This window comes from Podarcis bocagei (genome assembly GCF_964188305.1).
Source record: "Podarcis bocagei genome assembly, chromosome: 17".
NCBI classification, from domain to species: domain Eukaryota; kingdom Metazoa; phylum Chordata; class Lepidosauria; order Squamata; family Lacertidae; genus Podarcis; species Podarcis bocagei.
Window position 1 is genome coordinate 37,599,843 of NC_138143.1, and position 23,457 is coordinate 37,623,299.

The window sequence follows — 23,457 nt, forward strand, 5'->3', positions numbered from 1 at the left end:
CATCCGCGACTGGACCTAATGGGCAGGGGTACCTTTACCTTTAAACATGATACACATACAGTGCAATCCTACAAGTGTTCACTCAGAGATAAATCTCATTGTGTTCAGATGAAGCTTACTTCTAGAAAATTGTGCATAGCACTGCAGGTCTAGGAAGTTCAATGGGAATCAATGGGATTTTGTTTCCAAGTAAATGTATTTAGGATTGGAGTGTCACTGTTCCCATTCAAATCAGCGAGTGAGGCAAAATGGAGGACGCATCTCTCCCTTCCTCCCTCTCTCGCAAACACACTCGCACACTCTTCTATGACCAAGTCTAAGCAATACCAGGTAAGCACCAAATCCCAGGACCTTGCAGGTAGGAGGCCACCTAGGTGGAGAGAGGACTCCATCCAAAAACTTTGTTGTGAGGAATGTGCAACCAGGGTAAACAAAGGTTTGCCAGACTGGAACTCCCCCTGCTGCCAGTTCCATAAGGCTGCAGCAGTGAGTTGCCCACCATCACAAGGAGGATTGGATGGGCTTCTTTTTAGATCCGAGACATTGTTAGAACTGGCATGAGGGACCTGTTCCCCAAGTGGATATTTTGGGAGGAAAGGCCTAGAGAGAGGACTCCAGGTTTACAACCGTGGGAATGTGGAGAGGCAGAGCTGGAAGGCTCTATTTGCAAGCCAACTGAGGAAGAGCACTTGGGTGGGAGTGAACTGCTAGCCATTGAGGTCAGAGAAAGCTGGCTGCTGCAGTGGGAGGCTGGAGTCCAGGGGTGTTGATGGGATTTGATAGGCGACATTGTAACAAGGATTTTGGTGTTTTGAAATGCACCTCTTTATATTTAAGAGCCCACTGAGGCCAGTCGCCTCTCCGGTCTAATGCCTTGTTCTCACAGTGGCTAGCCAGATGTCTGTGGTAAGCAGGACCTGAGCACAAAGCACTTTCCCAACCCGTTATTCCCACCAACTGGTATGGAGAGGTGTGTGAGTGTTTCTGTTTCTGTGTGAATATGGTATATTCCCTCTGACAGTGGAGGTAGAACATACCCATCAGGGCTAGTAGCTATTGATTGATAACATTTTCCTCCTTGAATTTATATAACCATCTTTCAAACCCATCCAAGTTGGTGCCATCACATCTTGTGAAAGTGAATTCCATAGCTTTAACTATGCACTGCATGAAGAAGTACTTTCTTACTTCACATACATACACCTAAGTGGCTTTTCTACCTAAGTAAAGCATATACAGTGGTACCTCGGGTTACATACACTTCAGGTTACAGACTCCACTAACCTAGAAATATTACCTTGGGTTAAGAACGTTGCTTCAGGATGAGAACAGAAATCGCACAGCGGCAGCGGGAGTCCCATTAGCTAAAGTGGTCTTCAGGTTAAGAACAGTTTCAGGTTAAGAACGGACCTCCAGAACGAATTAAGTACTTAACCCAAGGTATCACTGTACTGAAAAGAACTCATACAGATTTTGAAAACACTGATACCACACAGGTATTGGCTGTGACTTCCTGCTAATTGTACACTCAGTAGAAAACAGGTATGTGTAATGTGTGAAAACAGGCTGCAGAGTCCCTTTAGAAGTGATTAAAAACCACTAACAGCTCCATAGGAGCCAACTTCTAGGGGCTGAGGTCCCTTTGGCCCCCATAATAAAATCTTTGGGGGGGTTGGGCTGTCGAGAACCCCCCAAGTTGATAGGCAGTTACATCCAAATGGTGTGCGCACCACATTTCTGATTGATTGTGCAGGGCAGGGCTTACGTGAGTCCCCCAATATTTTATTCAAATTGGCACCCCTGAATGATGCAATCCTCTGTGTGCCTATTCCAGAGCAAAATTATCAAATGAATGTGCACAGGATTGCAGCCTAAATTAACTTAACAATGGACTTAAATCCAATGTGTTTTTGATCAGCTGTTTTGTGGGTGGTGGCCTAATGTAGCTGAACTCAACTGATTCAAAACAGAACCTTGAATGTAGTCATTCCCTTTCCTTGCTGAATAAACTGTTATTTTTAATTAATGTCCAAGAACATTCTATTATAACAGCAAAGTGAGGATTCGAAATGCCTAAGGCTGTTGTTGGCCTTCCTTATGCAGGACATGGGCCGTTTCTCGTAACGTGAGAGCAAAATTAAATAGTCCATGGTAAGGCTTAGCTTTAGAAATAATCAGACATAAACATATTCTAAAAAGTCACTCTCAGTCTGGACAAAAGTCAACCCCATGTTTTCTTCAGTAAAAAGAGACAGATTTGAGAACTGATGCACATACAGCTTGCTGAAAATTCCAGCAAGGCGCTGACATGGAGTGGAGGGTAATATGAAATGGTTAGCATTGACTCTGGTTGAGAGCATATGGGTGCAGCAAGTTTGTATGGGGAGAGGCATTCATCAATGACCGGAAGAAAGTGTCCAAGCCTGAATACAAAAGGGAACCATCTTCAAAGGCTGTTGAGCTGGGAAAGGGGGTGGGGGAAGAGGGAAAGAAAAGAAAACCGAGACACTGGTCTCTGTGCCCTGAGAAATCTTTGTGTTGTTTCATTTTCTCTCCCTCTTCCTCACCTAAAGTTCCTTGCAAATGAATACACGTTGAAAATTCACAGCCTGGTTCATATCCCACTCACAACGAAAGCACACTTGAACTTAAGAATACCATTTGACTGTGTTTTGTGGAAAGGGTGATCAGAAGTGATTTTGCAGCGGAAAGAGGCCTAGAGGAACTCACTCTTATAGTGGGTGTCTCCTCTCAAGGTCCTTGACAAATGCGGTTTGGGGTTACTATGGAGCTGAAAGATCACATTCTGAGACGTTTCCTTTCCTTTGTAAAAGTGCCCTTCACCCTCTGTTGTTGTTATTTAAAAACATGGTTCTCTGAGCTTTAGATCTAACTAGGAGTGTCATTTTAGATTTCATTCACACTGTGTGTGTGTGTGTGAGAGAGAGAGAGAGAGAGAGAGAGAGAGAAGGAGCAGATTCAGTGGCAACATTTAAGGACCACAGGATAGCACCCTGCATTTCAGACAGATGAACTGTGTGCTAACATGAGGTATAAAAGTAACATGCCAATGATCTGAAGAAAATTGTTTCTGGCGGTTAGTTTATCCAAGAGCAGGCCTTTGAGTCGTGCTCCCTCTGATAATCCTGCCAAACATACTCTGCCCTGCAAGAACCAAACACTGGCTATTTGATATTATATTATATTCAATATTGAAAACATTAAATACTTCTGCTCAGAAGTAAGCCCCAATGGTTGAAATGAAAAAAAAAATCCAGTACATTTTAAGACAATTTTTTGGTGAATTTTAAAATGTCTCATAATATCAGTATATCAGCCACACTCCTTTTGTTTAAGTCAACAGATCTGTGGCTTTGCCATAGGGTATAGGCCCATTTAATGTAACCACAGTAGAAGCCTAGTGAGTCAATTTACCTGAAATATAAGTGATTTGTAAGGACAGCCAAGTGGCCTTAAATTTGAGGTGGGGTGTGTGTGTGCCTCTCTAAATGACATCCCTGGGCTTACGCTATGAATGAACCATAAGATCAAATAAACAAATAATTAGTCAAAGCTGCATGTGAGAAAAGCCCACCCCTGATAAAACACACAGTTGGAGGGCTATTTAAACAATTGTCTTTCTTGTGTTTCAGACCATATGTGATTATACCTTAGGTTTACCTTCAGCCACCAGAAAAGCTCTTTAAAAACATGCAGCTTGGTTTGTAAATGCCTAGGAGTCAGACCTTTCAGATAGGTTCAAAAGCAGATCTTTCCTATGAGTCTTATCCATCCCTCCAAAAGATACCCCCTCACACTCCACCAGTACCACAAAAATCAGAAATAGAACTCCCATATACTCCAGGAGAACCCAAGAGCTTCCCTCAAAAGGGAGAAAACTCCTATATGCTATCTTTACTCAGAGACAACACCTACCCAGACCAGTGGGGTGTGGAGTTTGTCTAAAAATTGTCTTTGGCTTGTGCTTCTCCTGGAGAGAGAGACACTCTGCAAACATAAAAGCAAACAGCCAGAGCACCAGCTCCCCCATTTCCTACCCTGCCCATCCAGAACTGTGGTCTTAACCATGGACTGGGCGCTTTGCCTCTCCCGCTGACATCCATCGAAAACAAATAAGCAAGAATTGGTTGAAGGACTACAAAGCCAACTCTGAGCTTTACGCACACACAAACTCCACCACTCTTTTCAAAACACACAGACCGTTCCCAGCACAATGGAGGGGAAACAGGTTATTGGCAGTGGCTAGGGACAGCCGCTGTCCAGTGAATCTGAATGGCCTAAGATTTAAACTGTTTTAGTACCATTTTTGCTGCTAGTATTAATCCGGGCACCACCATAATATTAATGGACCTTGTGGCATTTACTGATAATTCTACGGACGGATTCTGGGCTTCAAACTGCAGGTGAGGGGTGGGTGGGTGATGGTTTTGTTGACCCCTGTCCCCACATAAACAAAAACAGCAACAGCACCCGAGGACTGGTGAGTTAAACTAAGTTTTTATCCATTGGGGCGGGGCGGGGTTAATCTTGTGGGAAAGTGTTAAAAAATGCAGTCCTCTCAACTATCACCATTTTAAGCTGCAGTCCTAAAGAGCAACCTGGGAACTTCTGAATAGAGGTGCTTAGGATCTTCGCTGTCTTCCAGTCGACCCTCTAAATCTGCATACCTTTTCGAGCAGCTCTTGTCAGTCTGATCATTCTTGGGGATGCTTGAGGAGGGATGGATGACCATCAGAAAGAGAGATAGGCGTGTGTGCGTGTGTCCTGTTTCCCACTGGCAGCAAGGGGCCAAGAAGAAGCCACACTTGTGACGCCTCGCAAGAGGAAGTTCTGTCCTTCACATAAGCCAACTTTGGCTTCTGACACCGCCCTCTTTCGTCCCCCTACCCTTCTCCCTATGGGCTCTAATTCGTCGGCACTTCAGCGTCTCCCCGGGGCGACTCGCCTCTTACGATTTCCGCGAAATTCGCTTCCCGATCAGGACGATTAGGATCGCAGCTTGGTGCGCCCTCGACTTCCCTCAGCTATCGATCTTTGCGCGCACCTTGGGGCGATTAATTCTGGAAGTACTCTGGAAAGAGAGGGGGGGACAGGGCCTACTTTCGAAGGCCTCGCGTTAGGAGTGAATTTCCCCACCGCCTCACAAACAACACCCCTAGATCCTTGCCAGGCGGGCTCATAGTGGTGGGACGCGCAAGGTTCTCGCGCTCATCCTCGCTAACTGGGAAAATTGGGCTGTTTTTTCCATTCTTGCACTGGATGGACCGGCCGGCGGAGAAGCAGCAGCATGTTTGCTGGGAATGTCCCTTTCTGCCAAAGCCTCGTGACCTTTGCTGCCGCTTTTCGCTAAGTTTGGAGCTCTCGACGCTTGAGATCTGCTCGAGAAAAAGGAGCAAAAGCTTTAATAGCTTCTCATGTCGCTGCGCACAAAAAGGCCTGTCCTCAGGCCTCCTCGCACACAACACTGCTCGGTCACAGCAACCCGAGATATCAAGAGCGCCATGTTCAATAGGCCAACCTATAGATGGAGGAGCACCTCTGCATGGTGGGGAAGCGTGCTCACAATTTGGGGGCCTTGCTGTCCACATTTCACACAGGGTTTTTCAGTGATCCTTTTTGCTTGCGTCTTTGCTAGGTGTGCGCGTTACATTTTTGTGTGTCAAGACATACTGTGAATTGTACGCTTTAGTAACAACTCTTTGTTCAGACAGGCACAGAAATGTAGCCGGTGTTTCTTTGCTGAAGGAACCCTTTCGAAATCGCCACACTGTTAAGCGCAGCTGTAGAAAGAGAGGCATCCTGGGAGGACGGTGTGGTTTTTATTTTTATTTTTAAAGGAACTCGCAGACATGACTGCAGCTGAGCAAGAGGCATTCAGATCCAGCTCTGTTAGAGTCAATGGGTTTTTTCCTTCTGATTCCAAGGATGGGTCGTATCGACGTAAAACGATACTTACTGGTTTTTTGGCGTGCAATCTGGGAGTGACTGTGCCTGCGGCCGCAAATATTCACCTGCGCTCCTGTAGCAGAAACGAGTGCAACGATGTATTCAACTAAACGCAGTACATTGCTAAGTGTGCATTTACGATGCTTTAATTAGGTGCAAACGCCCATTGATACAAAAACTTATATTACATCTCAGTGATAATGCTGTGCTATCTTGAGCGTGTACGTGTGTATACTATGTAAAAACAGGGGAAATATAAAATGGCAGTTATACAAGACATAAGCATATTCACATATAGAAGGCCATGAAGGTTGTATAGGTGCAAGCACGTCATATGACACCTTGAGTCATATGACCAATATTGCTCTGTGTGTTTTCCATCACGTGTACCACAATGTTTTAGGTGCAGACACTGTTATGCCTATTATATTACAGTAAATACAGGACAGCAGAACAAATGTGGGTCTGAATGTGTGTTCACACATGTCCAGGCATAAAATCAGGCGCTGTCCCCATTTGTCTGTAGCGTACTGCGAAACACTTGCACTTGGAAGCGAGTCTCATTCATTAATTTCTGTGGAACTTCGGCGGTGCATTCGGATCCTAACGATGTTCATGCAGAAGTAATTCATTTTATTTCTTATTTGGGGTTTCAGTAAGTCTTAACCCCTTAACAATATACCTTAACAGGGCTGTGCGTTGTTCCCGGCTTCAGAGGCGCGCGCCTGTATTTCTATGCACATAGGAATATTTTCAAAATATTAACGACAATGCACGGGGATCCAGTCCTCGCGTTTTTATTTTGTTATTTTCCCCACAAAGTAGAATGACAAAGAGCATAGTTACTTAGTTCTGCCATGCATATGAAACCATATCCGGTAATAACTGTACATTTCATGAATTCTGAATAAAGCAGGCGAAAAGAGACAGTATCGAGTCACTTTAGGGCGGCGAGTCATGTGCTATTTCTAAAGCCAAAGAGACGAGCGAAGGAGCGGTTGCTCCCTATATTTAATGATCCTTATCTCGCTTCTCACATTTTGAAGCCCGCTTTATAAAAGGGAGCACTCTGATTTTATATATTTATCTCTCTGTGTGTAGCGACAGTTTTAAAAACAATCGCAATAGGGTTTTTTGTTTTTTTAAAAAACAGACTTAAAATGTTCACACACCCGTCGTAATGGGGTTTTACTAAAATGCAGACCGTGACAAGTGGGACTCATTTGCTACTGGAGAGGGAACAAGTTCAGGACTGGGCGACTAGTCGAGGCCTTTCGTTGCGCGCAGGGCACGAGTGGATCGCGTCCTCCGCCTCAACCGCCCGTGTCAGTGGCTAGGGCAGCCCTGAGGCCTCTTGCGAGACGGGTTTCCCCGGCTGTTGATGGGAGTTCAATGGCAAAATCGATGAGGTCGGACTTGGCAGGTGGTGAGACGGAAGGAGACGCGCTTGGAATTACGGGCGGGCAGCGGCGTCTCCAGGCGAACCCAAGACCCTCCCTCAGAAGGGAACGAACTTTCCTAACCTCTGATGAAAGGAAACAAATTCCTTTCCCCGATCACCAGTGTCCCAGCTCCTCCCCACACACCCCGCTCCATTCTCCGCGCCTCGGGAGGACGTTCTCGAGGCTCCCTCTATGGGGACCGAAGGAACACAAGGCTGGAGCTGAGAGAGGTTTGCAGATGCTTGGCTGATGCTCTCCCTCTCCCAGCTCAAAGAAAGGGGCGACACAAAACACAATTCATTCTCCAACACACATGTAAGTGTGCTCTTATTCCAGGGGTACCTACTTGAATAAAACGGGGGGGGGGGAGCAGGTAAGCCCCGCCCCGCATAATCGATCACATGCACGCACACTATTTGAATGGCAATGCCCATCAACCTGGGAGGGACCCGTCCCTGCCCCCTCAAATATTTTATGGGGGGGGGGGCGAAGACCTCTCAGCCCCTAGGAATTGGCTCCTATAGCTCATTCTCTCTCTCTCTCTCACACACACACACACGTGTCAAAACGGCTAAGTATATATTTAGCTCTCTCGCGGGTTCAACTACACGCAACGCAATCCTGCAAGTCTCACACCTTGCGCACAGGATTGCAGGCATAGACACACGTTCGTACACAGGCAATACTTTCAGTCAGAACACATTCTTATACACAAATGCCAGGGCAGGAGGAAGTACAGGGAGATTTACTAAGGCCTGGTTCACACATGCAGCACGCATCAGTTTCCTACATGACGACACCTGAGGACTGACGTCTGAACGCATAAAGAGACTCCGTAGAGAAACATCTTGATGCAGGGCGGAGAGTGAAGCCCCGTCTGCGGTGATTAATCTGAGATAGCCAATCTTCACCTCCTGAAAATAATGGCTCGACGTGGCAGCTAGCAAGGGGGAAAACAAACCTTTCAGAGGCTTACAAATGTAAGCAAACATTTTTAGATACACTTCTCTCTCTCTCTCTCTCTCTCTCTCACACACACACAAAATCACACATTTCCACAACTGAACCAGGAAACGGAAGCTTTCAATGTTGGGGAGCCGGGGCGGAAGGTTTCTTCTCCCGCACAAAAAGGACAAGCCTTGAATAATGGGGACAGGAAGGAAAGGGACAAATGAAATGCACAGGCCCACTGCCTGGCCTTAATGAGCAGGCCACCCTCCCTTTCTCTCCCACCTCTCCCATATTGTGTTTTGATCAGGCCCGTCGAGACCCTTGGCAACCCCAAGTTCAACTCCCGCCCAGCTCAGAAACACATCAAAGCCCCCATTGACCCCACTCTCGGCTTCCGCGCGTGTGACGGCTCCGGCATTTTGCTAGAGATTTCACTTTTGCTGGAGAAAAGAAGAACGAAACAAAAGCTCGTGTGTGTGTGCCTCGCGAGCAGCAATCTTATATGCACTGCTTCGGGTTTCACGGAATCCCTTGCATTCAGCGGGATTTACTTTCGAGGGTCGGGTTCCAGGGGCTGCAATCCTAAAGGCGTTTACTTGAGCGTAAGCCCTCACTGAGGGCAGGACTTCTGCATATAGTCCGGCTACGAGGGGCTTTACTGATTGATACACGCACCCCTGCACTATCTCCCCCCCCCCGCAGTTGCCTTCATCAGCCCAGTGGCGTAGCGTGGGTTGTCAGCACCCGGGGAAAGGCAAGTAATTTGCGCCCCCTAACCCGTGGATTTGCGCCCCCTAACCCGTGGATTTGCGCCCCCTAACCCTAACTCCCAGATGTTGCGCCCGGTGCGGCCGGCCCCCCCTGCACCCCCACGCTACGCCACTGCATCAGCCCTCTTGTTTCTTCCAGACCCACAGTCGCTCGGGGCGCGCAAACACACCCACACCCACAGCCAGCCCGCCATCCCCTCCAGTTTGTCAATGAATCCGCCTCCCCCGCGGGGCTCCGCCCGCCGCCCTCGCTGATTGCTCCGCCGCTGGCTAATCAGGCGCCTCCTCCCCCGCCGCCCCCCTCCCCTCGGAGCTCCCAAGCCCCGCAGCCAATGCGCGCAGGGCCGTAACTTTACTTTTCTGATTGGCGCTCGGCGAGCTGAGTGACGGGCCGGCCCGGCGGCAGCGGCCGGCAGCGCTTGCCCTCCCTTGCCTCCTTCCCTCCCCCCCCCCGCCTCGGGCTCCCAGCAGAGGCTGCAGCCCCCCGCAGCCGCTGTCCACACGAAACTGGGTCCTGAAAGCTGCTTGGGCCGAGAAGCGCGCTTCTCCGCTGAGGGAGAGCGAGCCAGAGAGCCGCCGGACTGCGACGGCCGGCCGAGGAGGAGCGAGCGAGCCCGGCGCTCCTGAGGAGAGATTTCCTGAGGCGCCTGGAGCTCGAGCGCCCAGGTGTGTGTGTGAGGGAGAGAGGGAGAGAGAGCGCGAGTGCGCGCGCGCGGAGTGGGTGGGTGAGGGGCCCCTCCCGCGAGAGCTGGCCAGGTGGAGACACACGCGCGCACACACAGGCGCGCCACTAGAGCCGGCTCCCTTCGCCAGAGAGAGAGAGAGGGAAGCTCCCTCCGCAGCCCGAGGCGGGAGAGCGCACGCGCGCGCTTGGCCATGGGAGAGCCGCGACGCCGGGCGCCCGAGGAGCGCGGCAAACTTTCAGCGCGCGCGGAAGTGGGCGCGTGAGGTGGCCAAGCGCGCCGCGAGCAAAACGCCGCCTCCCTCGCTCCCTCCCGCCTTCTCTCGCTCGCTCCCTCTCCTCGTCGCGCGGCGGGGATGCCGCTGGCAGGCTCCAGCCGCCGCCGCCGCTTTCTCCTCACCTCCTCTGGCGCCTCTCCAAGCCCAACTTCCCGCCAACTTCGCGGGCTCTGAGGGCGCCCGGCCGACGGAGGTCGTCGCTCGCGCCTGCCCGGTGGGGGAAACCAGAGGAGAAGAGCGGAGAACGGACTTCTTTCCTCCGCCGCTCGATTCTCCTCAGGACTTGGGACGCCCGCCGAGCGAGACACCTGTCCGTAGCCTTCGCGCCCTCTCTGCGGAAGAAGCCGTCGCCTCAGAGCCGTCGCCGGAGCGGAGACCTCCAGCTTGGCTTGCCGGCTGAGGAGACGGAGGAGGACGACGACGACGACGACGGAGGGGGACCCGCTCGCCTCAGACAAAAGACTGACCCGGGTCACTTCCCGCCCCCTGAGGTAGCCCTTGCCTCCGTCGCGGCGGGGGAAATGAAAGGAGATGTCCGTTGAAAAGTAGCCCGCGTGGATCTTGGCAGCTGACCCGTCCCTGCCCGCCTCTCTGCCTCTGCCTTGGACGACCTCGAAGAAGCGCTGCCGGTGTGGAGACTCTCTCCCCCCCCCCCCAGCTCCTCTTCATCTTCGTTTTCCCCCTTTCTTTTTACCCGGACGGGATTGATGGCTTTTTCCTCCTGGAGGTGGGAGAAATAAGGCTTCCTCCGCCGCCGCCGCCGCGCAAGCCCGAGCCTGGTCGGAGCCCGGAGGCGGCCGAGCCTGGCCAGGGGGACGCGGGGGGCGGGGAGGGGGGAAGGGCCCCCCCGAGCCCCTTCCGCCGCCGAGGAATAACTTCCGCGAGGATCGCCGTGCTGCCTGGGCTCGGGGCTCCGAGGGGGATCTTCTTGCCTTTGGGAAGTCGCGCGGGGTGTTTTTGTTTCCGATTTGTAGCCGATCGACCTCACGGCCAGCGACCCTCTGCTTGACCTTTCCACTCGAAAAAACAAACAAACGAACCGCCCTTGCCCCAGACAAAACAAAACAAACAAGTGATCCCAGGGAGTTTAGCTTCAGGTGATCTGAAAGCAAAGCAAAACGAAAGCCTCGAGCTCCGTGGATCGGCTGCCCAGATGGAAATACACTGTAAGCACGACCCGTTTGCAGCGATGCATAGTAAGTAGCGGCGGCTGGTTCCCTTTCTCTCCGTCTCTCCCTGTCCCTCTTCCTCTGGCGTCGAAGGATGGAGCTGGCCGCCCTGCCTTCGCCCCGCTCCCCGAGCTTATGGGTTTAACTGGGAGGGAAGGAGGAACGGGCTGCGGGGCCGGGGATGCCTTTGGGCATTGCTAGGGAGGCACGACGGCGGTATTTGACCTGCTCTTGGCCGCCGGGAGCGGACGAGGGCAGAGCAGGAGGGAGCGAGCGAGCGGGGCGCTTGCCCGGCTCGCAGCCTCCTCTGTCCGGCTTGTTCCCTTTGTGGTTTCAGAGGAGTTAAAGCAAAACAAAACAAAAGAGCCACACGGACACCCTCCTCCTCTCTATGCACAAACACACGTCCTGGGCCACAGTATGTAGGGGATGAATGGAAAGCGTCCTCCCTTTTGCTTTAGGACACGATCCAGCCAGAGCGAAACATTCTCGAAGTCCAAGTGATTTCAGGGGGAGGGTTTGAAGCATGTGCTCTAACTCCTCCTTCCAGCGCTGGGGAACTTAAGAAGAGGTTCTCTTCGACTGGGTTGTGTTCTGTTAAAGCATCGTCACCATAATTATAATCATCACCACTTTTTAATAATAATAATAATGATAATAATAATGATAATAATAAACTCAGCAGAAAGTAGCCTTGCCTTTGTCTCCAACGCAGATTAAGTGCTGTTAGACCAGGAAACGAAAGCCAGAGCTTGAGCAAAAGAGCAGCTTCCAATATAACAAGCATCCCTATCTATCCTAAATGCATTTACTCGCAGCATTGCTTTCTAAATTGCTTACTTTTGCATAACGAATCTACCCAGCAGGGTGTTCCTATGCATGTCTACTCAGAAATAAGCCTCACTGAGTTCCATAGCGCTTACTTTCAGGTAAGCGTGCATAGGATTGTATCCTTATAGTATTTTTTTTTAACCTATAGGAACCTTCCACAAGCAGGGTTTTCATTATTATTTTTTAAACTATGTTTCCCCCCTTTCCTCCATCCACTTCTGTGTTTGTGTGTCTTACTTTCTCTCTGTCTTTGTGTGTCTTTTTCAAAGTTCAGGGTAGCCCTACTTGACTTCCCCCTTCCCTGTTTATTCTGCAGTTATGCATGGGAGGGAGAAAACGCCTAAGAAGAAAATATAATTACAACGACAGTGACCACCAGATTATTTTAACGCCTTTCTAAATAAAAACTCCTTCCGTATATAAAATACAAACTTGGATTTAAGAGCCACACGCCCCCACCCCAAAATAAAAAAAGTTTTGTCTGTAGTATATTGTTGGCAATGTTTTCTTAACACAAGTTTTAGAAATAAAAATGACCAGCAGTTTTAAAATGCAGTATAAGGATTCGTTCTCCCTTGAAAAATTATTTTAAAAAGGCAAATATGTGACGACTGAATAAGACAGGATGTTTAAAAAGGCCTTAAATATTGGAAGTTGGCTGTTTAAGTTAGCAGGTCGTGTGTAATGTGTTTGCTTGAGATTTGTTGTGCTTGAGAGGGCTAGAGGAGATTTATCCATTAACACAATGTTATGTGAAATGACATCTTCTCTCATGGTGAGTTAAACGCCAGATTAGATCCAGAGATTTCAAGGAAATATAGGGTAGAACTAATCGCATTTCCCTTATGCACAAGGGCTTTTTAGCCAAGACGGATTTTCTTTTCTAGAAAAAAAAGGGGGGCGATCCATGTGATCTATCTATCTATTCATCCATCCATCCATCCGGCGGCGAGATGGATGTGATCTATCTATCTATTCATCCATTCCCTCCCCAATAAAACAATTTCATACTATATCATTGGATGCATGCAGAAAGCACAACGCAGGGCAGGCAGGCTGCAGATTCGCTTGGAAAGTATACAAGAGCCGTCACCTACAGAGAAAAGTGGTAGAGGAGCACAACCTCCAGAGCTGAAATTGTCTGGAAAGGTTAAGGCTACTGATGCGCGCCCGCTCAGCCCTGCATCGGTGGAGAGAGGCTTTAAAATACGAACATCAAAAGGGGTCTTCTCTTTTCTCTCCCCCCCTCTTCCCCCCTCTCTCCTGGAGTTGCCTTTGTGCTAATTTGAAGAGAGAGCGAGAGCGCGCGCATATGCGTGGAAGCTACCAGGGGACTAGGGGTTTCCTCCATTAACCTAAATAATGATAAATCGATAACTTCTTCAGGAATTTAAGAAGGAAAACAAACGCGAAAAAGAGAGAGTGGAGGGGGCGGGGGATAGGACCCTCACCCAGCGTCTTATACTTCCTCACCACCCCAGTCCCTTCACGATCTTGTTATTTTAAGGCTGCGCCGTCAAAAAGAAGCCAGTTGTTGCTCTCCTTTCCCAAAGTAGCGGGTAGGAAATGTGACTGATATCTTTACTGGACATTAACACCAGCGCGCTCCTTTCTGCCAGGAAACGTATTTTGTTCTGCAGGAGGCGCCGAAACTTCCGTTCAAATACGCAGAAGGGAAAAAAGCCCTCGCAGTTTTCCTCCCCTGCCCATCCAGAAGAATCGCCTTCTAAACCAGACACAGCCTTTGATTATAAAGAAATCCGTAGTACTAGAAGAATCTGTTTCCCAGGAACCTGTTTTAGATTCGCTTCGAACCATGGCAGCACTGGGCGCTAGATTAGCATTCTCTTCAATGAGGGAACTCCCTGGAAATATAAACACGGAAACGGCTCGAAAGCCGTGCCCAAAAAAGGCACCAAAATCCCCTCCGGACAAATCTGGTCGCTGCTAGTGGAGGTCTTTATAACAGCCTCGATATATGTTTTGGTCCCGGGTGGGTGGGAGGGAACACGCGTTTTCTCACGTTAACCATCACCAGGGTCAAAACACACAGGCAGGAGAAAACCTTCACGCCCCGTGCTACATTGAAGCAGCATCTTGGGGGGGGGGGAACCAGACCTTTGTAGGTGGACAGACAACCAGGGAGGAGTGAGCCAGCCTGCCTGCATACAACCTTGTCGTATCTCCGACTCCCCCTCTCTGTTCCTTTATGGTAGTTCGCATCCTCACTCATAATTCACTCTGCATATTTTCTACATAGATGAAACTAGTTGATAGCCGGAGTTTTAAATCGCACGTTTCGCATACTCGCTGCATTAGCTTGAGCTGACCTGACTTTTCAATTAGCATGATGGAGCTGGGCAGGCTTGGGGGAAAGAGACCTTTCAGTTACTTCTGGTTAACGAGGAGATTAAAACTGGGCAATCTCTCCGAGCTTCATATATGAAGAAAACTTTTTCTTCTTCTCTTGGCTGCCGCTTCCTTCCATATAAAGTTTTTTTCTCTTTTAACTCACTATTCCGTCATTCGCTGCCGACGCCAACAGTTAGTTTACGTGTAAAGGCACACTGAAACACAGTCAGGTTTTGCAGACGGAAGAAAGGGCACCTGGGGGTTTCAACTGACGTCCTCTGTGATGGCTCGTTCAAATTATGGAGAGCTCCCAAGCCAAAAATCTCAGTTGCACCAATATTTGCCACCCCATCTGCAATATATAATAAGCCTTGCTCTCTATAGTGTGTATAGGAAGGCTGGAGTGCGTTGAGAAAATGAAAATTAAGAAAATAAATTATTCGGAATTAAAGCAATTATTAGGTGTGTGTAGATAATAGTTGATCAACATAAGGGATACTTTTGAGGATGGACTACAAATCAGGCTCTGCATATGATCAAAATGAACCCCCCTTCAATGGACCAGATAACCAACTGGACCAGATAATGCCGGAGACAGTTAAGTCTTGGACGTGCCAAAATAAAATCATGTGCAATAGCCAAAGAGAAAAAACATGAATTTCAAAACGCCCCATCTAGGCCTGTATGAGTGTTCTTACCGGTTCCTTAAAAAAACAAAAACCAAGTGACAGTGAAACTGAAATAGATAGTGTATTAGATGTTTATTGATTGCTAATGAGTTTTCTCCCATTGGATGCGCGTGCTTGCACCCCCTCGCCCCGCATAACCTGTTATCTGTCATGCTACACTTTAGTCAGGATCCAGCGTTGGCGATGTAAAACTTTGTATCCAAACAGGCGGACTGACTCATTGTATGCATATGTACAGATTTTTTTCTACTTTTCTTGGCGGTTTAGGAATCTATCTGTCTATATCTATCATCTATCTATCTATCTATCTATCATCTATCTATCTATCATCTATCTATCATCTATCTATCTATCTATCTATCTATCTATCTATCTATCTATCATCTATCTATCTATCTTCTATCGTCCCTGAAGGAAGCATGGAATAAAAATATGATCAGTTAAATAAATAAAAACAGCTGCGTAACACGCAGGCACAGCTGTATAGCAATACATTTAGCCACGGGTACACATACTTAATTCAGCCTGTTTTGTATGCAGATATCTAATACTGATCACCGGCAAGCACATGGGCAGAAAATGAGAAAGATTCATGCCGAACTTGCGACACCGGCACATAGCATCACACACAGACGCACCCAGCTTCCTTGTGGAAGTTTTTCGAGTAGCTAATTCTATAGTAGACATTTGTCGGTCCAGCCTTACTAAATATCTGCAACCTGATTTCTCCTGGGCAGACCAATTATCCCAAGAAGACAAGGAATCTTATACTGGGCAGAACAACGAACAATATCTTATAAGAGCTGAGCTAACTTGCATTCTGAGAAAGAACTATCTGATCTTTCTGTATCTCGAGTGTTTTAATGTGCTTGGCTGATCCTTGAAGCAACGAAGGTCTCATCAGCTCGCTTTCCCTTTCTGAATTAGTGCTTTTTATTATTTAAGTAAATTGAAACACCGATAACTTCTATCTGATAATAGAGAATTTCTGCCTGATAATAAGGAAGGCACACACTGCAGCTTCCCCACGGGTGGATCGTTTTCTTTTCATTTAAACTAGTTATTCCCTTTCCGTCCCATAAATTTCCCCCAGCTAGTAAGATGACCGACATAAATCCGTAGTCCCCTTTAACTGCCAGCAAGAGACTCAGGAATGACTTGTGCGTCGTTTCCTTAGCCCAGCTTGCACTTTGGTGTCACGGGACAACTGCAGATCCAGCCCACCAAGGAAGAGAGTGCAGGTCGGTCAGGATTAACAGCAAACAACCCACCCACCCAGACCTTGGGTAGGAAAGGATCCTTTTCCTGGAATCCTCCTCAGTCCATATAGCTTTGGAATGGAAACTCTGACTGCCTTCTTACTCCCCTTCATTTTGTACTGGATGAAAACCAAAAGGCTTTGGTTTGAAATTGGCCATTGTGGGTGGGGAAGAAGGTAATATTTTTGGAAGCAGAATATCATGTGCCCCTGTCTGTGTCTACTGTATGTGTGTGTGTGTGTGTGTGTGTGTGTGTGTGTCTTTGTCTGTTAGTTTTCCTAAAACATCCACTTGTTTAAACTTCCTAACTCATTTTTACTATCCATTAGCATTGAGCTCCTTCGTTTATTTCCTTAACCCACCCCACCCTCCATAAGGACCAAGCATTATATACACTCAAGGTCCGTAATTCAGGAAATGTGATAACTATCTCACCCCTGCAAACCTTTTACAAAGGTGGAGTATCAATTGTTTGATTTTGCTCCAATCATGTGCACTGTTGGGCTGCTTAAACCTTCAAACATCAATGGCACATCCAGGAGCAATAGTCTTGATTATTAGAATTAAAAAGTTCCATAGCCTTCTTAGTGAACCTTTATACACTAGGATGCGAGGGAATTCTCCCCTCTGTTATCCCCACTCTTTTTCTGTCTCTGCCTTCTTTTCCTCTCATAAATCGTCCTTATGTTTGGATATTACAGTAACAGTAGTCACCTGGTTGCAACTTTGTTCACTTGGGATACTACAGTGCTTCCTTCTTTGCCCTTGCCTAACTAGTCCAGGTACTCCCAAGTTTGTTAATTTCAGCTGGGTTTCATTTTCTTTCAGCATACTTATCTGTTTCAGCTGGGAAGCTGGAACTACTCTACACGACATAACTTCTAAGAGCAGGGATATACGGCTGTCTATGTTAACTGATAAATCTGACCCCTTTCCTGGTTGCTGCAATATTAACCAGGATTTTAAATCAATAGAGATTGCATCCAAATGTATAGCTAACCAAGACCTAAAAGTACACAGTCCCTTTGCCTAATTTTGACTTTGCAATTTGTAATCTTTGAGGATTCTTACGCAGCCAGCATAGTGAACAATATTTCTATTAAATAATGTTTAATATTGTTAAAGCACATTCACTGGGGTAAAAATAATGACTGAAAACCATGTTCTTTCAACAGCTGAACCCTTTAATTTTTTTTTTAAAAAGCTCCTTCCTTCCTTCCTTCCTGCTCCAGACAGTATTTTAAAGCTCAAAATGAAGGCACCAATAAAACAAAGAAAGCAAAAAGTGGACTCACCAAACTTCATTTTAAGGGCAGAACATATTTAGTCATAACTAGTCAGCTGAAAAATAAAAGATTCAGTTTTTAAAATGAGTAGCTACAGTAAGAGTCTGTGCTTGGTTGACACAAATTACTTTAATAACCAAGTAGTTATTGTGGATTTTTCATATGTTCTGACATACTCCAAAGTTTGACAGCAATTTATGAACTGGGAAATTATTGGGTTTAAAATAAAAGTGTTTTATATATGTAACTGGTTTGTTTAATACAGAAACGGTTTGCCTTGTCAACTGATTCTGAACAGTTCAAGTCCTCTGTAAATAGAGAGATTAGCTTATTACTTTTGCTCAGTTGTTGCCAATGATGCTGGTTATTGCAATTATTTGTTTTCAACATTGCAATTTCTCTATTATAAGTAGTTTGCATGATTAACAATTTGGGAGTTAATTATATTTTCTCAGTTAGCTACATGTCATTATATTTCGCGCTCATTGATTTTGCCCAGTTAGCTGCTATTCATCTAGTTGAGAACCATTTCACAACAGATAGATGTTTCACCTTGCTAAAGGAGAGTAGTGAAAATACACACAGAGAAAGAGTCATCTATTTAGTTTGTCTGGGCCAGGCTCTGTAGGCTCTTAATATTTATAGAGGCTCTTCTACATCCTATCAGCTAGAAGTTATTGACTATACATACATACATACATACATACATACATACATACATACATATATCTTGAGGACATACATAATTAAACTGTGATTTTCAAAGTAAAAGTGAATGTTTGGCAAATTTCATCTTTGAATAAATTTTGCTAAATTTGCCCATATTTTCCCCTTATGAGAAAATATTTGGGCCTTCTTTTCTAACCATGTGAGATAGGACCCCTGATCCTAAGCACGTTTACTGGAAAGTAGGTCTCATTGAGCTTAATGGTACTTAAAAGTGAGTGTGCTAAGGATTTTCAGCCCTTATATCCACCCTATCAGTTAGGCATCATGAGTGATTTTACATTGCCTGATGATTTCAGGCATTGGCCTAAAAATAACTTTTGAGAGATGGTTTTGCAAATCAGAGGCCTGATTCTCATGCCACATAATCCTGGGTAATTATTGAAGTAATTAGAGTTACACAAGTGTAAAATTGCTATCAATGTCAAATTAGGTCTCAGTAAATAACATTGTTCCTCCTCCTCTCAGCAAATAAACCATAGCCATAATTTCAGAAATGGTGAACTGAAACTGAAACTCTTGTTTAAGAATTTGCCCAGTGCTTGATGGTAGATGGGAATCTATAGCTGAAACAGGCCTTATGTAAGCATCTTCTAAACAGTCACAAAGATGTATTTTTTTCTCTGCTTGTTTTTGTTTTTGTTTTTGTTTCCCCCCATATGTTTCAGGACATGGAGGAGTGAATCAGTTAGGGGGTGTTTTTGTGAATGGTCGGCCACTCCCTGACGTAGTCCGCCAAAGGATTGTGGAACTTGCCCATCAAGGTGTCAGACCCTGCGACATTTCCAGGCAACTACGGGTCAGCCATGGCTGTGTCAGCAAAATTCTTGGCAGGTAAAAGGAGATAAGTGAATCTCATTGATTCTTAAAGAGAAAATACCATGCTGTTTGTTATTGGAATGTGTTTTAAAAAACAGTTCAGTTTGTGACTAGGCAGATTCTTGGGAGTTAACCCAATGATGACAAGAATTTCAGAGAAATCAATTATCTATCTATCTATCTATCTATCTATCTATCTATCTATCAACAACCAAATCTAGGAAATGTTTTAGAAATATATTATTGAGAATATATTTAAGAAGTTATTGATTATGGAACTATTTATTATATGCTTCCTACTGAATATACTGGCAAATCTATGAGTCATCTCAATATTATGGAAAATTACTATTTAGTGAGAGGTACCCTTTCTGTTTCTAAGAAACATTAGCAATTCAAATAGTAAATAGTTGAGGCACACTCAACAGAACTAAGTAAGCCACATTGAAACCCGCCTGAAATCAACAAATGCTCGCTTAAAAAGCAAGCCATTTTTATTCATTTAATTATTTAATTTACATATAATAAATAAAATCAGTGTAATTATTAATAATCTTAATTACTGAACTTTAAGTGAACCTATCTGTTCACAGTGGAGATGCTCTAACTGTGTAGCAACAGCAGAATACTTAAAAAAGAAAGAAAGGGAAGCTTCTGTTGTTTCAGTACGTAAAGTACTACTTGACCTAGGCCGAGGAACAGTATGATTGTAGACACAATGATTTTGAACATGCTGTGATATAATGCTCCAATTTTTTAAATAAATTAATCAGGCGCATTAAACTAATGTAACTTGGTTAAGATCACAATAATCAGGTATTGGCTCTTGCAAAGGAGAGTTTGTTAATGTACCATGTTACTCTGCTTCCCATCACAATGATACTCTTTTCTTTAGTCACACAAAGCATATACCGTAATATATTAGTCTTTAAGGTACTGCCAGATTCTGTATTGTCTCTCCGTCCACCCATTCCCCAGTAACTTTGAATAAAATCTGGATAGGTTATTTTGTTATCTATCACTTCTTTGTTTTTCACCAGCCTAACCTAGAAAAAGTTAAAGGTTTTTGGTTGCATTTGAATAATTTCAGCTGTAATCCAATTCATGCTTTTGTGGAAGTCCCATTGCACATAGTGGGGATTACTTCTGAGTAACCATGCATAGATAGAACTCTTAAATGTTTATCACTGATTTTTCAACAGTATATATTTCATTTTCACTACTATGACTTCTGTACTTCCACTGACATATAAAAAAAAACTATTCATAAGCAGACGTAAAGATTTGTAGTTAGTGCTGCACAAATACAGTTTCTTTAGAAAGTTGTGCAATTTCACACTAACTAGAGCCAAATTCTCAAGTAAATTTGGTAAATTATGGTTCCTTTTTTAATAAGGTCATCTTTCCATCTCACTACATAAAAAGGAACTTTTGATCATGGATGCAAAACCAGTCCCATTTATATTAAAATACAAAAATTCTGCAGTAAAATTAAACATTCTTTATAGTGTTCTGTGCATGTGAATCCTTTCAGTATCCCCGTTCTCTGTGCGAAATCCTCAGAGTCAATAGTGGGATATAGCGAAGGTCAGCAGATACAAGTAGACCTGGATCTTTTCTGTCTTACATCTATTTGACAAAATGTCAGTTCACTGGATTAAAGGGAAGGAGTCTTGATTTTATACTGCCATGTGTGGAAAGACAAAAAACAAGCCATAGATGCTGCTCTGCTAACTTTAATGGAAATACTCTTGAGTAAGTAGTTTCAGGACTGGATCCTTAAGCATTCTAATATTGTTGATATTTCTTAAAAGAGGCAAGTTAGGAAACTCAGCGAAAAGCCTATCAAAGACACTGATAGTGTTAAGATTGCACAACTGGAGATTTTTCAGATTTTTGTTTGTGATGCCGGAGGAGGCCAATATGTATGGTCTCAGGAATGTTATTTAAGTGCAGTTTCTAAAATTACCAGTGTCAGTGGCAGCAGTCAGTTTTGTGACATTTTATCTTTGCTACTTCATCCCACCCCGATGGCAGTCACATCAAAATTTAACTTTTAGCTTACTATTTCTATTAGCCAATGAATAAAACTAATAAACAAGCAACTCCTTACTAATAAGAAAGAACATCTAAAAGTTTTACTGTTTCTGAATACATTTGTCACTAGATATATTTGCATTGCTATGGAGCTAAGAATTGAGTTCCAGAGCTTTGTCATTTAAGTTGTCAACAATAAATTGGAATTTCATAGCTCATTATTTTCATAACTAATAATTACAGTTGGGAAAATGTCGCTGTAATTGGAGCACTCTCTCTCTCTGTGAATATATATATATATATATATATATATATATATATATGGAACACACACAGAAAATATGCTTGATTCTACATTTAGGAATCAATATTTCTTAATTTACAACAGTTAAACACTGGCACAAAATAAATAGCAACAGTGGCAAACCTTTCAAAGATGTCAACACCAGCAAATTGTTTCTATATTTAATAGTTTGTTGCTGAGCCATCTTAACTATGATTGTTTAACTGATACTGCTTGTGAATATAATGGGATCTGTATAGGCAATGCATTTTAGCCCGATAACAATGCCAGCATCCTGAATATGGGTCTAGATTCTTCCCAAGACTGGACATTGCATTCTGGGACGTTTGGTCTTCTCAGACTATAAGTTAAGTTATGAATGGGTGCAGTTTGTCTCATGGTGGTTGTTCACAGCACAAATGAAATTATTTGTCATTACTTGGTTTGATACAAGTTTGTTAATTTACCGACCCTAGCATTAGATGAAAATAAGAATGATGTTTTAATCGCCCAGTAATTCACGATCCATAGAACCAGATCCACCTATTTTGCTGTACTGTTTGAGGCCCAGAAGCCAGTCTGATGCAGAATCCTGTATACTATCATGTTTAAAATATTAGTGACATTTTAACCTAATAATAAAAAACAGTGCTCTCAGATCAGGTCTATTCCAAACCTGCTTAGTTTAAATAGTGCAATAGCATTAGGTAACACAGGGTTATGGCTTGAACGCTGACCTATTAATGAGCAAGTCCCTAGTTTAAATCTCACCACTGCCCTTTCACTCGGTGACTTAAGACAAGCCATTCTTTCTGATGCTCAGGCCCTTGCTATACTTTTTATAGCAATTTAGACTTCACTTCACATGGTTCAGGCTATTGCAGGCTCCCAGACCATTCTCTGGGTGGGAAAATCAGAATTCAAATCCGTGCTTGGCCATAAAACTGACTGGGTGTCCTTGCGCCAATCAGTGGCGTAGCGTGGGTTGTCAGCACCCGGGGCAAGGCAAGTAATTTGCGCCCCCTAACCCGTGGATTTGCGCCCCCTAACCCTAACCCCCAGATGTTGCGCCCGGTGCGGCCAGCCCCCCTGCACCCCTCACGCTACGCCACTGGCGCCAATCACTCTCTCTGCTTCACCTACCTCATAGAGTTGTTGTGAGGGGAAAATAGAAGGGGAAATGGCAGCATGTACTGTATGCTGTTTTGAGCTCCATGGAGTAGCGAAAGGTAAGATAAAATAAAAAAGTGAGAGGTATATATAGTAAATAAAAATGACTTCTAAATCAGCTACCGAGGGACAATGAGTGCAAAAGGATATGTGGAAAATCAACTATTGTAAAAATAAGAAGTACTCCTCATAAGCACAGTGACTGATGAGGGGCGACTTTCTTCTTAAGTACTGTATCAGCCCGGTACTATTGACTTTGATGAGAAGAATTTAAATTAAATTAAAGTTATTTTCCTTAACTAAGTTGAGATCAGCCATGGCTGATTAAAACAGGAGAGTCCATGAAGGCATTTGTTATGCATTGTTTTGTCATACAAATGTACACTATCAATTATTTTATGATATTCATTGTATATACAGTGGTACCTCGGGTTACAAACACTTCGGGTTGCAGACTCCGCTATCCCGGAAGTAGTACCTCGGGTTAAGAACTTTGCCCCAGGATGAGAACAGAAATCGCATTGTGCCGTGGTGGCGGCAGCAGCGGGAGGCCCTATTAGCTAAAGTGGTACCTCAGGTTAAGAACGGTTTCAGGTTAAGATCGGAACTCCAGAACAAATTAAGTTTGTAACCAGAGGTACCACTGTACATGAAAACTTTGCAGCTTCATTAGACTCAGTGCAATATTTCAGAAGGCTCTAATAGCAAGCTTAATCCAGCCTTCCCCATCCTGGTCCCTTCCAGAT

General features: G+C 45.1%; 1 protein-coding gene across 3 annotated transcripts in view; it reads left to right on the forward strand.

The window, feature by feature from the left end:
- PAX5 (paired box 5) overlaps positions 1-23,457 on the forward strand; it is a 229,625-nt gene that overhangs the window by 8,785 nt on the left and 197,383 nt on the right. For 2 of the 3 annotated variants that reach the window (XM_081176730.1, XM_081176732.1), the window contains exon 2: positions 19,071-19,236. In XM_081176730.1, the coding sequence (XP_081032856.1) occupies positions 19,071-19,236 (166 nt within the window). Of the gene's footprint in view, positions 1-11,264; positions 11,287-19,070; positions 19,237-23,457 lie in introns of those variants that run through there. The other variant, XM_081176731.1, reaches the window with a different exon arrangement.